Source organism: Kryptolebias marmoratus, linkage group LG18 (assembly GCF_001649575.2).
Source record: "Kryptolebias marmoratus isolate JLee-2015 linkage group LG18, ASM164957v2, whole genome shotgun sequence".
Taxonomy (NCBI): Eukaryota; Metazoa; Chordata; class Actinopteri; order Cyprinodontiformes; family Rivulidae; genus Kryptolebias; species Kryptolebias marmoratus.
The window spans coordinates 14,196,526-14,213,025 of NC_051447.1; the positions used below are offsets into that span (position 1 = coordinate 14,196,526).

Consider the following 16,500-nt stretch of genomic DNA (forward strand, 5'->3'; position numbering starts at 1 on the left):
AAATAACACCTTCGCTGTAGCACTGTGCTGAGCTTGTTGTGGTCCATGATGATCAGCTCTTTCTCTCTGAGGTCCTGCTGGATGCGATCGGTCAGTTGCTGTGGGCAGATTTAAGCATCTTCATCATCATCATCATCATCATCATACTATTGTTTCCCTGGTTTTTATTTTTCCATACACTTTTTTTTATTTAATTACTTTGGCATACTTTGTGCTATTTTAGCCACTGATATTACAAAATGTTCAGCTCATTCAGAAAATGGGTACTATGACTTCTGATTGTTGTTGTTACTTTAGCTTCTAGCTAGCCATCTACTACTTTTAGCTTTTTGCTACTTTGAGCTAATGTTTTGCTTCTTTTGGATTTTAACTAGCGTTTTGGTTCTTGTAGCTTTTAGGAAGCATTTAGCTCTTTTCAGCTTTTAGCCAGTGTTTGCTTCTTTAAGCTATTAGCTTTTTTTTCCTTCTTGTAGCTTTAAGAACTGAATTTCAGCTTCTTCAGCAAATTTCAACAAAGTCATTTAGCATGCAACATTCAGCAAGAATGCAATTTTTCTAGTTTGATACAGTGCCCATTCTGATAATTTCAATAAAGCGTATTAAGCAACAGCAACATGATCAAACCTATTTGAATCCATTTGTGTCCGTACCTCTGTCCTAAGCAGTTCACGGTGCTTCTGGCTCCTCTCCTCTGCTTTGATCTGTCTTAGACATTTGAGGTTATGGAGCTCTTCTCTGAGGCGGTTTGACTCCCTGAGCAGCTCCTGAAGCATCCCATACTGCTTCCTCTTCTGGCTTTCCTCCTCAGCCAACGAAAGCTGCTTGGGAAACACATTTCTCCTGTGAAAAATCTCTGGATGAAATTGAAGGGTTACTGACAGCAGAATGGGGAAGAAAAGCAAACAAGTCAATCAATAGAAGGAAGACGGATGCATACTGAAAGTTGAAGAGGAGATGAGAGAGGATCAAGATTTTCTGTGTGGTTTCATAGAAGATTTTTTATTTTAGCCTTCCATTTTAGAGAGATAATAGAGAATAACAAGTGCCAGTAAAAAAATTAGAAAATCTGAAAATGAAAAGTGGAAATAAATGGTTTATTCAAACTAAGATGCAGCTGAAACAACTTTAGGTTGTAGAAGTTTGAGCCACAAATCCCACCTGTTTATCAAAGCTTGCTTTGAGAGCGTCTACCTCTTTCTCAAGCTCCATCCTTTGCTGAATGCAGGCCTCTCGTTTGGGAACAGCATCCAGCTGAATATTCGGAGCAGAGTGCAGTCAAAATCGTAAGCCTGTTCAAATTTTCATTCTGATCCGACATCTATCATCTGCTCCTTAATCTTAACAAAGATGCAGGAAAATGCCATGATGATACGCTACAATTCTTACCACACAAATTCAATCATTGCATACTTTATCCCACTGATTAAAAAGTCTTCCTGAGGGCTTTGGCTTTCTGTGAAGCTGCCATGTGCTCAGTGTGTTGAACAACACGTTTAAAAACGGTCTTTTCAGAACAAAAAGGACCATAATACCAAGTGTAAGGATTTAAACAGGATAATGCAATACCGCAAAATGATTTCAGCTACATGAAGCACTTAATAAACAATATCCTTAATGATTTATAAATCCAGACCACAGAACTTTGAAAATATTAAACCCATTAATCACATTCATTAGATTATGATGTCTTTCTGTGATGAACCCACAGACTCCTCTAAACAGCTGTCAGACAAATTTATTAAGAGCAACCATTCATTCAAGTCATTAATAACGGGTAAATCAAATGAATCCTTTTGTGCAATAGCCTTTTTTTCATTGTTTTGTAAAAATGTGAACTTCCTGATGCGTCACGTAGATTTCCTGTCACACTGTTTGTGTTGATGCATTTCCGATTTGTTTCATTATCCTCTTCTTTTCCGTTTTCCCTTTAAAAACTGAGCACATCAGTAAAGTGCCAGGAAGACTGAGAAGTTACACAAATCTGTGTTGTAATACAGATTGACAATTTCATGATATTTGTACTCAAAAGATATTCTAAGTCATGTGACAAAGACTGCTAAATCTTCCCTTTTTTAGGCAGGAACCACAAAATGTGCTGCAGGTATTTAATTTTATAATTTTTTGGGTAACTGAATATTTTCAAGTTTTATAGAATTGTAACATGTAAATAATTGGTCATTTTGCTATATTTGCATATATATAAGCTAAAACAAAAAACTTCTAAATGTGGGCGACTACAATGTGGGCAGATGCTTCAGCTGAGCAAGTAACACTTCCTTAACTACCTGTGCTTGTAGTTTACTGTAGACAGACTGAGTGTGCACAAGCTGCTCAGTGGCCACAGTCAGTGCTTGCTCCGTCCTTTTGAGGACTTGCATCTGCCTGAGGAGAGACGAAACAATCTTTGAAATATTTGTCATCTTCAGCAGACGTCAGTGCCCTCTTCACATATACGTCAGAGTCATTACTCAGAGTTATTTCCTGCCAAACTTAAATGTGACTGAACAACCACTAACAAATCCATGGAAGAAGAGTAGGTAAAAATTATCATAAAAAAAACTTTTTTTCGAATTACTAGGCACTGAAGTAGAATTTGGTATGAGTTTTAGCAGCTGTCTGTTTAAGCCCTCTCACTGGTCAAAAACAAATTGCTGAGTCCAAAGCTGTTACACATTCTTTTTTCTTTACTTCTAAAGTCAGCCAAATTAGCAAAAAGACAAACAATAGGCAATTATATTTCTCAGTAATGCCATTAACTTAAAAAAGAAATGCCAGAATAAGGAAAAAATTGTATTTTGAACAGTTCAAGAGCTGTTTGGCAGCTCTTTTTCCTGTAGAGTTAAAGCTTTGTATCTTTTAAACCCTTAAAGGGATCATTCAGATCTTTGGAAATGTGGATCTGTGGAAATTTTATATCTTATCTGTTGTAGATAGACTGCATGATCTCAGGTTGGAGAAATATAAGTTAGTTTTGACCAGATAGATTATCTAATGGCTAATTCAAGCAGTGCAACGATCAGTGGAACTGCTGCCAGCTCAAAAGAACCCCTATCTCCAAAACTGAAATCGTTACAGATAAACACTGTTTTATAAATGTTTACATGGTCCTGCAAGAAGTGTCTCAAGCTGCACAAGAAGTGCTACAGTCCTAATTATTGAAAAAAGCATTGAAAAACTGACAGAAAATAAAAAGTTGATCAAACAATGTTTTGATGATGGGAGTTGTCTTGAAGACGGCACCAAACCACTTTGGTCAAAATAGCCGTTAGCTTGTCAATCCAGGTAGACTTAAACTCTATTTCTCCAAACCAAGGTAATGCAAAGAGTTATCTATTATTGGTGGGATATTAATCGTTCATACCTTTCAACAGAGCCCCACTTTGAAATATCAGGACTAAACACAAAAGTTACGGAGAGACACAAAAGGAAACATAAAACCTAAGAGGAGTTTTGACTTCTTTAGGTGTAATAAGGAGGTAAATGCACTCAATAAATATTAAATTTAGAGCTCAAGAATAACACAAGTTGTAAATAACTTTCTTTAGAAGTAACTGTAAGTATGTGTGGGATTGTTGTTGTTGTGTTAGACTTCATTTGGTACCTATTTTTCTCCCTGAGCTGCACAGATCGCCTCTCATACAGATGCTTTCTGTCACTCATCAGGTTCTGCAGCTTCATTTCTAAAATGCCTCTGCCAAGGAAACACATGTATAACACATGTATAACACATGTATAACAGGGTTAGCTTCCAATTTTAAAGCAACAATGTTTGTATTTATTCTTAAGAGTAATTTCTCGGTAATAAAATATATGTCAGTGAAGCTTTTACCTGTTGCCCATGTGTTCAGCCATCTCTTCTCTGCTGAGCTCCTGTTTCTTCAGTAGCTCTCTCTGTTCCCTCTGACACCCGTCTATCTGGGCCCTGAGATCCTCCAGCTGCTGAATCACCTCCTCCTTCATCATCCTCAGGGATTCGTTACGCTCATCTACCACCTTCACCTGCTCCTCAGTTTCTGAAATCTCCGTATTTAGTGCTTCCTTCTTCTTGATTGCAACTCTGGTATTTATTTAGAGAATAAGAAGAATGAACAGGGTAACAGTTTTCTCTTGCTCTCTACACTTGTCAGAGCGCATTTCCTAGGAAATAACAGCATGTTTTAAACCCCCAGAATCCTTTTGGAATTTCAATTTACAGGTCGTAGCTCATAGCGCCCGTACAGGCTGTTCCCCCACATGAGTTGTAAGCTAAATATCATTTTAAAATAAACATGAAAAAAGGAATGTCTGTGATGCCACAGGTTAACCATTCTACAGCAGTATTTGAATGAATCATGCTGAGTCACATGGTGGAAATTAGAAAATATGTGAACTTTTTAAATAAGAGTTTTGATGTCATATTCAGGCTGACCAGTAAATAATAACCAATGAGCTTGCTTGTTCTTTGCAGTTGGTTTGAATTGTTTTGTTTGAATGTTGTTAACATATGAGTTTAATATCTCATGAATTGCTGGACAGATTTTAATGTAACTCAGAAAGTAATTATTGGATGTACATCTACAACCGATTAACTTTTGTAGTCAACCCAATTAAGGAATGCTGCTACTACTAATCAACCTTAGCTTACACATAAATGGCTACAACTCAGTCAATTTTACAGATATTAAGCTAAAATTCGATGTGGTAATAGCTGAAAGTCATTCACAACACATACTCTGAGCACTAATAGAACACAGGAGATCTCCCAATATTATGTGAGACTGTACGTAACCTTATTGCCAAGATTTGACTAAAACGGCTACAACTAACAAACGATGATCTTAAATGTCAAAAGACTTAAAGACGCTCTCTTTTTAAAATGGTTAAAATGCATTTTTTTAAAATTTGCACTTGTCCCATCCAATGATCATCTTATTTGGACCTACACTGAATCAAGGAAGTGCTCTTACATCAATTTATTTGCATTAAGATGATTTTAGTTTAAAACTCACGAAAGGCAGTGTGTGATATGCATTTCTTAAAGGAATGCTAGGCCTTTAACTTCAACAGCATGTAGAGCCGGTTAAAAATTTAAAAGTAATGTTGGAAATCTGACGCACTGTGAATCAAAGAAGGCTGGAGATGCATTAGGCAATTTCTATATATAAAAACCACTGAAATAAACACTTTCAAAGTTAAACTCACATGGAAAGCAAAGTTCTGAGTAGAATGATAGCATTTTGTAAGGATCCTGAGAATAATTTGCATCAACACAAAAGGTTTTAGAGATCTTTATAGTAAAAAATAATGAGCAAAAACAAATGGCCAAAAATATAATTTGATTAAGTTAATTATATCCTCCTATAGAGGAAATCTGCACTAATTAAGAAACAACTGGTTCTGCTGTTTTGACTTGTTAACATTTCTGGTATTTCTAACATTAGGTAACTTGCCCCAATCGTGTCAAAAATACAAACCTGTTATTTGTACTTACTCCCATTTTGAGCGTTTCCTTTCAGTCTCCTGTATTATCTGATCGAGTCTGCTGATGAGACCAGCTTTTTCAGCCTTTTAACAACAATGTAGAGAAATGCAACCAAAACAGTGAGTTAATTTATTACTGGTGTAAATAATACTATCAGCTAAACCCACTGACTCACTGTCACACACGCACACACACACACACACACACACACACACACACACACACACACACACACACACACACACACCTCTTTCAGTTCAGTATGCTTCTTCTTTTTTTCCAATTCTTCCTGTTCTTTCATTATCAGCGTTTTATGTGTTTCCACATCCTCCATTAGATTTCTGTGCAAGCAGTGGGAACAAAATATACAGGAAAATGAGTTTATCCACAGAACAATTTTCATTACCAGTACTCCAAAACAGCTGCAGTGCTTTTGATGAAACAGGAGGCATACGAGGACACCAAAATGAAGATATGAAACACACAAAAGACATGAGCAAATAAGCTATGACTTCAATATATTCATTATCTGTATCAGTTTTATTCAATAGAGGTGTTAGAGCCCATCACAGCTAATGTTATGTGATAAGCAGGGCACACCTGGGCAAGTTGCCAGTCTGTCATACGGCTAATACAGAAATATTAAAACGCACACTCATGGCTCATTTACAGTCTGCAGGTGTTTTCTTTTAACAGCATCTAAGGAAACTTCACATGCTTCGGGAAAAAAAAACAAAAACGTGCAAATTTCATAAAGACTCATTCTCACAGCAGGTTCAAACTCAAAACGCTACTGCTGTGAGGTGAAAAGAAACCGCCATCTTTATGATGTATTACCTGACATCTAATTGTCTCTGGGCCACCTCTTTCCTCAGATCCTCACATCTATCCTTCAAGGCCTTTGTTTGGGTCTCCAGCTTCTAGAAGAATCCAGCAACAGTACGGACTTTAGATCACATATCAAGAGTGTCAAGTCAGGGATGATGATTCAATTCAGCTCAAACTACAGAGATATAAGATTCGAAACACAGCCTGTGTTTGTCATATCAGACGGACATAAACTGGTAAAAAATAAAAAACACTTTGCAGCAAATCCTGCCATGCACTGATCCACAACATGCATGACTCTAATACAGAAATAACTGGAAGCACTCAGAGAAAGCAAACTTCTGCCAAGGCCACGGCGTGATTAAAAATAGTGCGACCCAGATCATCTGCCCAGGATCACCACCAAAATTAAACCCATTGTTTTTTGTGACAACCCCAACATCTCCTGAAATTTTCATCCAAATCTGTTCTTTAGTTTTTACCTGATCTTTGCTAACAGACAGACAAACAAACCAACGGACACAACTGAAAACAGAACTTCCCTGGTGGAGGCAACAAAAGGGTCACATATAGGAGCAGAGACATGGTTTTAACCAAGGAGTCACCTGTGAACTTGACCTTTGACCCCATGAACCGTGAAATCAACAGGCATCATCTTTGACCCATGAGGTGTCCGGCTGTGCAGTTTGTCATTCCTACATTGCACTGTTGCATAGTTAGAGCACTAGGTCAGCTGTAATGTTGACCTATGACCTTAAAATCAACAGTGATCACCTTGACTGTGAAGTTTAACATTCCTGTTCTACAGTTGTAAAGTTAAAGCACAGGCTCATCTGTGAGCTTCAACTTTGGCCGGATTACCACCAAAATTTAATCACTTGTTTCTTATACCATGTTTGATGGTACATAAGATGCTACTGAAAACAGAACCTCATTGCTGGAGGTAAATATCATTGTGAATACTTTTATCTCCAGGATCCATCCATTTATCTGTGCATGTAAAGAGAGAAACTGAGTATGACACAAAATCCAAGAATTCCTGTGTTTCCATGTGTGTGAAATAACATTATTCATTTTATTAGTAAATGCTGTATGTCCAATCATTTTCTTTTTCTCCAGGAACCAAACTGGCTTCCAGAAAATGTTTGAAGAACCAGTCTATTTTTGGCTCCAATGATCTGAATAAATATTCACCCATCAGCTTTTTATTTTTTATTTTATGGGTAGTAGTGGACTTCCGGAGTTGCCACAAGCCAGGGAAGTTCTTGCTAACTCAAAATGATCTGAAATCATGTCTAAGGTTGAAAACTAGTAGCAAGAGACACATTTAAAAGTTATCGTGGCGAGCTGCTAAATGTATTCCACGAGTTATTCAGAGCTCAGACTGTAAATCCTTCAGCAGCACAGGCAGCAGATTTTATAGCGTTTGAGATTTACTCAAGAGACTTTTTTATTTTTTTTAAGAAAAAGCTGATGTTTTTTATTGCTGATGTCTCAAAAAACAATGCAGTGTAGCTTGATAAGATTTGAAAATGCTACACTGCGATGGCGTTCTCACAGACTAAAGTAATGCAGAGGTAATGTGCTCTGCAGCATCGTAGTGCTGCAACACAGCTTCCAGCGGATACCAGGAGTGTAATATTATAGGCCACTGATAGGACACATTTGGTTTCCTTTAATAAAACACACAGCATATAATTAAAATACAAACTTTGGGAAACTTGGAATTGTTGGGATAGACGTTTTATTTATCTTCTTTCATAAAAAATAATTAAAATTTGTCCAAAATCTTGTGGTGATTTGGCTTTTCTATGGGTTTTGTTTGTTTTATTTTTATTCTTTGGTTTGGGTTTTTGTTTTGTTTCTATTCTGTTGTATTTGCTTTTTGTTTTGTCTCATGTTCATGTTTTATTTCACCCTTCCCCAGTCACTCACTTGCCTGTTAGCCACACCCATCTACACCTGTCCCGACTCTGTAATCATTCCACCTGTTCCCACTCACCTCGTTATCCTCAGTACTCAAATACCCGGTCATTTCTCCCACTAGTCGCTGGTTCATTGTCTGTGTTGGTCATTTGTTGGTTGTTGCTATCGCCGTGCCTTGGTTCCCTGATGTCTTGTCCCGTCGTGTTTTCTGGTTTTTGTTCTGTTTTTGTTTGCTGCCACGTCAGCTTTTGTTTTGTTGTTTTTCTTTAGTTAATAAATTAGTTTATTTTTTTGCATTACTATGAGTCTGCGCTCAGGGTTTGTCTCCGTCACCACCGGTCCTGACAAATCTAGACTGAAATTGCAAAGCTTCATGTTGCTTTACGTAACAGTAGCAAGTACTCAGACTGGATCTTTTTGGTGCAGAAAGGAACTTACAGCAGGTTTTGTTTGAACCTCTTTCTCCAGATACTGCTTCTCTTCCAAGAACCTGAGAACATGAGGCAACGTGGGGAGAAAAAAATGAGATATATATTAGTGGAAAGACACAACGTGTTTCAGTTCCTGATTCAACTGAAAGAGGAATGCGCTTAAACTCATTTTTAGAATTTGACTAATGTGCAGTTTCTAGTAAATTAAAATCCCCCGATTAAAAAAAAAACAAAAAAAACAATGGCGCAGAATCTAATTATGAAAGATTAGTTTAAAAACACTTAAAAGGTTAGTGGATTAATATAAAACATTTAAACTGACTCTAAATGCTGTACAAGCAAGCTCACTGGTAGCATACAAATGTAATGGCAGATTTACAGAACTAGCTTCATCCTACATAGGCACATAAATCTTGGGTCACACCACACAGTACAAATGTGCATATAAGATCATAAGTTCTGTGATTTTTTTATTTTTCTTCTCCCTGCGGCAGATGCTTTTTGAGCAGTCGATTAGAGTTTGTATGAAATAATTTCAAGTCAGCTATGTCATTATGAAAAACCTTACAACAGCACATACTGTATTGCTGCACATTTCACAAAAGCAAATGATATTAATCTTCCTGACACGTTGATATATTGGATATTAACTGATTCAGAAAAAAGTGCGTAAATGCTAGAATGTGGGACCCGAGGAAAAAAAAAAAAAGAAAGAGCTCAATTTTTTTGTGGATCTGTTTGGGTGAAGATAAAGAAAGCAACAATTTTCAAAGAGCATATTTTCATGGTGAGCATCCGCTTGTCGCGGGCCGACTGATAACCGTGTGAAAAAGAGACGGGGAAATAAAACAAACCAGGGAGAATCGGGAAGAGAGAGAATAGATTCTGCTGGAGGGGATGAAGGAGAGGGTGTAAGGAGAAACAGAGAAGGTGAGAGTATAAAGCTCAATGGCTGAAAGATGTCATAAATAACATGCACGCTCACAGTGTGTTCGGCTGTAAATTACTGCACCCTCATAGAATGCCCTGGAAGTGGTTTTTATTTCATCTTTCAGTTACTGCTGGGCCAACAACTCTTAGTCCGAACAAAAAAATGTATTCTACATGTTTTTTTTGCCATTCAGTAGATACTTTAAAGTGACTGGTTTAGTGCTGATGAGATGCTGCTGAGGCAAATACAAAGTTTAACAAACTTATTTAGCAATAACACATAAAAAAATGAGAAATGGTTCTGTCACTTTGTTTTACATTTTGTCACGTATTTTGGAATTCTTTTTACACGTGCCAAAACAATAAAGAAATGAAGTGTATCTTGTTAAATATGTTGTTGGTGTGATGTTTTGTTCCTATGTTTGGCGTTGCTGCAGAGTATCTGTGACATTTAACAGCATCTTGTCGCAGTTCTTCCATGAGCCTGTGGAAATGGCCAAATTGTAGTCTTCTGTCAGCTTGTAGTCATGGTCTCATTCACCCAGTCTGTCTTCTGTTCGTTTCCTCTTCAAGTAAAGTCCAAACCAAATCCTCACAACTTGAACATCAATTTCTTCCAGGTCCATGTTTGTGGAATGAGGAACGAGTGGAAATGTTAGGATTTGGGTTTATCTTGTGTTTTTGTGTTTAGATTATTTCTTTTCTTGTCTTCATGTTTTGTCTTGCCTCTGTGCCTCAGCCATCATTCACTTCTCCTCAGTCTCTCTCATTTTCCTGTCATGCCCAGCTGCACCTGTTCCTAGATTTGTCATCATCTCACCTGTGCTCACTTCACCTGATTACCCTCTGTCTTCAAAACCCGGTCACTTTCTCCATTTCCTCGCTGGTTCACTGTCGCCCCGTCAGCCTTTTGTTTTGTTCTTTTAATAAATTAGTTTTCCTTTTTGAAAATGAGTCTGCGCCTTGGGTTCGCCTCCTTTACCACCCAACGTGATAGGAAAATGTTAATCTTAAATAAGTACACGTCCTGTGACCAGACACGGTACACTGCTGGTACGCCAAAAAAAGTGTACTTAAAGCACCAAAAATACTCCAACAATGCAACATGTACGCAGCAGCAACCACATGACATTATCAACATATTGCCAGGAACACGAAGGATCAGGCGTCTGATATGCAGCTCCAATAAGACAAATAAAAAATACAAGCATTTCAACACCTGTTAGGCATAAAAATTCAACAATTACATCACAATATCATGGCAGTGCAGCCACAACGTTTAAATCGCATACAGATTGTGTAATTGTGTAAGGTTATTGTTGGGTCAGTGCTTTGTAACATTTGTTATCATGTCATTAATGTGAGCTATGTGTGACATTTTAAAGTTACTATAAATCTGTGACAACCTGGCATTGCTCAAGATATACTAAAGTACATCAGATAAGTAGAGAGGCGATGATGAAGAAATTAGAAATTCCTTTCATACCATATGGAATGCATAAATGTTACAGATTTGACGTCACTGATGAACTATTGTTCCAACATTTTTCTATGCGCAACCCATACCGTGAGGTCAAAAGCCTACGTTACGCAGTTTTCAAGTGTCATAAGCCAAAATATTTGGCAAAACGTTCAGGAACCACGGGGGTATGTTATCACGTTGCCTTAGCAATGTTCCAGTAACCTCCCTTTGGCACTTGACAACGTGAAGTGTGTATACAGAAAGGGAAGGGGGAAGATATTGGAGTGAATGTTCTTTTCCATTACTATGGGCGTGTTTGACCTTTTGGACAAGTGGAGCTGAGTGAGTTAGGAGAGGAAAAGCAGAATCCTGCAGCGGAAAAGAGGGAAATTGTCTGTGATGAGAAAAGAGACTCGTGAGAGCAGAAGTAGCAGGATGATAGAAGAGGAACTGATAACACTACAGAACTAATCTGAAAGGGAAAAAAAAGTGTTAGAACAGTTACAACAGCAAACAGAAACCTGTACTCGGAGAGATTATTTAAATAATATGTTGTTAACGTGAAATAAGAAAATCAAGCTCATATAACAAGAGTACTGTTTTCTGAAGCATTCTGTTTTTGTTCTTTTTTAAGTGAAATAAAATGATGTAAGTCAAGAAATACAGTAATGGTCTCTTTCCGAGTGTCGGTGCGTGTCTGATACTTTCACCTTCACCTCAGTAAAAAGATGCTGCCTCATGGAGCTCACCTCAGTGTTTGGTCCCCAGTTACAGCTGTGAGTGTGTGAGTGGGGGTGTGTATGTGTTTCTTCCTGCACACGTAAGCTTTCCTGTCATAGTAACTTCTCTTCTCAGCACTCCAATTTCACTTCTGTCTTTTGCCCTTACTCTCCTCCATCCCCTGTGTTCCTCTGTTTCGTGAACCCTTGCATGTTTCCGGCACAAGCGTTTGATTAATTTGACGTTTGATTGAAAAGCTGACTGCATACGGAACGAGTCGCATCGGTGGCTGCCATAGCGGTGCGTGCGTACATCCATCTCACCACTTCAGTTCATGCTGCGTCTCGTACGCTCCCTCCTCAGCGGCTTTCAGTTGGTTGTATGCCTGGAGGAGCTGTCGGCTGAGTTTGCTGACCTCGCTCTCAGACTCCTCAGAGCTCCTCTGCTCCTCCGTACTCTCTGCTTCGACTCGAAGCCTCTCCAGCTCGGCTCGACACTTCTTTGCCTCTCCCAAAAGCCGGATCTCAGAATTCTGAGCACTGTTAGATGACACAATGACATAAGCTCATAGTATTTTGACACAGACTCTTAACTCTTCATCCTCAAAACTTCCATGCACAATTCTGAAAAAAAAAGGTCTATTTCTAGAAAACCTTTACCATTTGGCTCCAAAAATAAAAAGAATAAATATAAGCCCAATATTTTCAGCACAAAAGCCTCTCAATTATCTTGCCCTCGGGAAATGTTTGAGTTAGAATATACTCTGTGTAATGAAAATATTCATTATTTAATAAATAAATCTCCTGGAGGAAAGCTAAACCATACCTGTTTGAAAAATTCAGATAAACTTGTAATTCTAAGGCAAATCATACCACTGCAAATAATTGCTATTCAGTTTTCCTGAATTTAAAAGAACACGTGTTAATTAAAATGACTTCTACAGGAATAATAAGAAAAAAAGATGTGTATTTTTGGGATGTTGTAGGTTTTTGACAGGTATAAAATAAATGTATTTTTAAGCTTCAGAAACTACTTCCTTTTTTTCAGTATCAGTACATATTGTACAATCACAATTAAATCAAAAAAAAAACTGTAACTTTGTTCATGAACATCTATGTTGGAAGCATTTTGTCTAACATACCTCTTATTATTCATCTATCAAACATCACTAACACCTTAAAAGTCAAATATTAATCCCAAATTTAGCATGCTTTGTTGACGGAAATGAAACCTACCACTTTAAGTTGTCATAAAGTAGCTCGTACTTAGATTTCAGTTTGGCTGCTGTAGTCTGGCTAATTTTGTCCGACAGCACCATCTGAAAAACAAAAAAAACAGGAATATTAAATATGTACACACAAAAGGACAAAAGATTTTCAATCTGAGCGACCTGAGTCTTCAGTTCAAACCTTCATGAGTGAGTTTACCGACCTTCATTGCTGAAATGTGTTGATTTGACCAGATGAACTCTCTTGAAAAGGGTAAAATTTTAGATTCTTAACAATCTCAACTTGATACTTGATACAACCACATCCAAACCCAGCTTTTACCTACCAGAAAAAAGGATTTAATAAAAGGGAACTTGAATAAATTTATCTTAAAAGCTGCTTTTCCAAACTTGGCCAAGTGTCACAATATTAATAATAATAATAAAAAATATTGCAATCTTAAAAGGAGACTATTTATTGAAAATGTCCAATTTATAGGTACTCAGTGATGATGGTAATGGTAAGAATTCATAAATCAATAGTAATTCGATTCAGTTTAGTTGATTTATATAGCACCAATTTACAACAAAAAGTCATCTCAGGGCACTATACAAAGAAATAACAAGTCCAAATCATAAATCTAAATTGATTACTCAGTTCTATCCAAATATAAGCCATTATAGTCAGAATCAATAGATTACAAAATGTAAAAATGCTGTCTAAGTAAACTTGCTAATTGCATCAAAACTTCACTTAGGTGCAATTAACCATCCTGAGCAGCACAGAGGCAACTGTGGAAAGAAATGACTCTCTTTCAACAGGAAGAAACCTCCAGCAGAGCCAGGCTCAGAATGGGCGACCATTTGCCTCGGCTGAGGGTCACAGAGGACAGGAAAGAGACACAAACATGGGGTTGGTCCAGGCGTAGTATCATAGATCACAATAAGAAGTACCTGAAGATCATGGTGATATTTACCCACAGATAAAGATTAAAAGCACTGTATGAGTGTGTGTGTGTGTGCCTGTGTCTGTGAATGAAAACCATTGTAAAGCACTTAGCAGAACCAGGAAAGGTTAAAAAGGCACTATATACGTAAGTGTACCATTTACTGTTATTCAAGACTGACTGAAGAGTTGATTAAAAATACACCTCTGAAAACCAGGCAACAGCAAAAACAAAGATGTTAGGGTCAAACATAGTACAAAAGGGGAATTATCCTTTTTGAGTTATGAAATTTCTCCTGTCCTGAAGGGAGCTCTGTGTGCTTGTAACAGAGATAGAAACAGAGGACAGGTGCTGTTCCCCCTCTTATCTTTGGAGCCAGGCTGGTGGAGCAGCAAGTAATGAGGGATAGCGCTGTCTGTATCAAAGAGCTGCAGGACTGAGGATATCTCTGATCGGACTGTGCAGCAAGTTTCCCAACAACGTGAACACACATCAACGCTCCGATCGTACACACATGTGGACTGATATCTCGTCCCGACTTCAGCGGATTATTGTGTTCTCAGATTCACACCAATATATTGTTCATTGTCATGAGCGCTCCAAGGTCTAAAAGGACAGAGATATGAAAGTGTTGAATGATGTGGATCGTTAATATGATTTGTTCTGATTTTTTTTTATCTCTGTCACCAGAGGTCAAACAACTGTAATAAAAACCTGTGACAAACGCGTACATCTTAAAATGTTATGCTCTGCACTCTAGCCTTAAATGATCCCCTCAAGTAGAAATTTAGTACGAATAAAAACGATCATTTGAAGCTAATCAATATTTTAAAAGAGGTCAGGTGTTTTGTTTTCAGCAGATGACATCAGTGATGGAACAAATATCCTGGCTGTATTCTGAGTGTTTATCTGTGAGAAGCAGCCTGGGGCGATTTCCGGCAGCTTTTCTTTCTCTGCTGCCAGGACTTATCTGCAGCAGTGAAGGTTTTTACGGAGGAGGGGTTGCATGAGGCTCATATGTGGCAAACCACCTCTAAAGTGAGATAATTACTAAAAAACTATTTATGCGGCAACATGAACGCACACACACCTGTCCATTCGCTTTAATACTCTATACCCTCAGGGGAAAAATAATGACGACAGCCGCGAGGCACAGCCCTGCATTCCACTGTGTGATGAAGAGAAACACCAGCGCTTTGTTTGTTTTTTTTTTTTTTACCTTTGTGTCCTTCTCGCTGTTTGAATTGGAGGAGACAGAGCAAGCTAGAATCACTTTGTAAGTGTTGTAAGTATTTTCCTTTTCTGGAGTGTTTCTCCATCAAAACTGTCAAACACTTCTGCAGAAAGAGAAAAAAAAAACCTGTTACTGAAAATGTGTCCCTTCTTCAGAAACGTGACTCATGAAACGTTTGTCAGATTTTAACAGCAAACACTTTTGATTGTCTTGTGATTATGCCTCATGATTATGAATCATTTAAGAAGCTAAAACAACAGCTTTCTCTGTCTCTGCCAAATTGATTAATCTACACCAACCAAGGAAAATTAATCAAGCTGGGGAGGGAATAACTTGATGAAGAAATGCGAGTTAATTTTTCTTATAGCAGCTTTAGTTTTTGTGTAATCATTTCTATAAGTTGGTTGATAAGATTGCCTGATGCATGAGCCAAAATGCAGTTCCATTCATCCTAAAACCACTAAAGACTCAGTTACTGTCATAAACAAAACATGTTTACTGCTCATTACTTACCAATAAAGGCTTCATTGTTTGTGTTTAAACTTAACTAATTCATAAATCTATCAGTGGTGACACCACGGCAGTTAAAATATATTACTTAATCAGCAGCTGGCGCCTCAGAGCAGTATGGATGAGACAACGGTTTGGTTAAAAAGCCAGTCATTGTTCAGCTCAAACATAATCCCATTCAGTCTTCAGAAAGTTAAAGTTTTCTGTCAAAATAAACAGGTTTTTATATCCATATTTCAAAAAAAATTATTACACCTAATCAGTTTTTTTTGTAGTTTTGTTACTTCTCTGCAATGCAGAATCATATTCCCATTGAAATACTAAATGTCAATAAAAATCAAATTAAACTAATCCTGTTTCAAATGACAGAAACGGAAAGCAATTTGAGACATTTGATTTAAAAAAATATTTAAAGAAAAAGGTGGAGTCATTAAAAACAGTTTAAATATTGAATACAGGCTCTATCCCAGAGGGGAAAATGTTTTCCCTATAAATGAAAAATCAAACTCAAATCCAATCAAATGTAAGCTTTACTTTGTGTTTTAGAAAAGGTTTGGAATTGCTGTATGTGGGGTTTGCAGGTATTTTTTTGTTATCCTAAAAGCAACTGGAGGAGCTCCAGAAGGTGCAAACAAAGAAATAAAAGTGCATCCAACACCTCTGAGATAACAAGAGTTGAAACATTTGGCATAAACTAAAATTTTGTTTATTTACAAAAAAATTCCAAAGGGCATTTCAAATTAGGGTTCAGACATTTTTGTAATTAACTTAATAAATTATAGATTTACCCTTAAGATCTTAAATAAAAACATAATTAAAAATTCTGGTCAGTTATATTTTTTGT

The 16,500-nt window shown here is 37.4% G+C and overlaps 1 protein-coding gene across 1 annotated transcript in view; it reads right to left on the minus strand.

The window, feature by feature from the left end:
• ccdc146 (coiled-coil domain containing 146) overlaps nt 1-16,500 on the minus strand; it is a 50,729-nt gene that overhangs the window by 21,377 nt on the left and 12,852 nt on the right. Inside the window, exons 2-13 of the mRNA XM_025005675.2 lie at nt 12,994-13,076; nt 12,082-12,297; nt 8,654-8,705; nt 6,299-6,381; nt 5,709-5,802; nt 5,471-5,544; nt 3,830-4,057; nt 3,602-3,691; nt 2,286-2,382; nt 1,159-1,251; nt 651-818; nt 10-98 (exon numbers count right to left, since the gene is read on the minus strand). Of these exons, the coding sequence (XP_024861443.1) occupies nt 10-98; nt 651-818; nt 1,159-1,251; nt 2,286-2,382; nt 3,602-3,691; nt 3,830-4,057; nt 5,471-5,544; nt 5,709-5,802; nt 6,299-6,381; nt 8,654-8,705; nt 12,082-12,297; nt 12,994-13,076 (1,367 nt within the window). The remainder of the gene's footprint in view (nt 1-9; nt 99-650; nt 819-1,158; nt 1,252-2,285; nt 2,383-3,601; nt 3,692-3,829; nt 4,058-5,470; nt 5,545-5,708; nt 5,803-6,298; nt 6,382-8,653; nt 8,706-12,081; nt 12,298-12,993; nt 13,077-16,500) is intronic.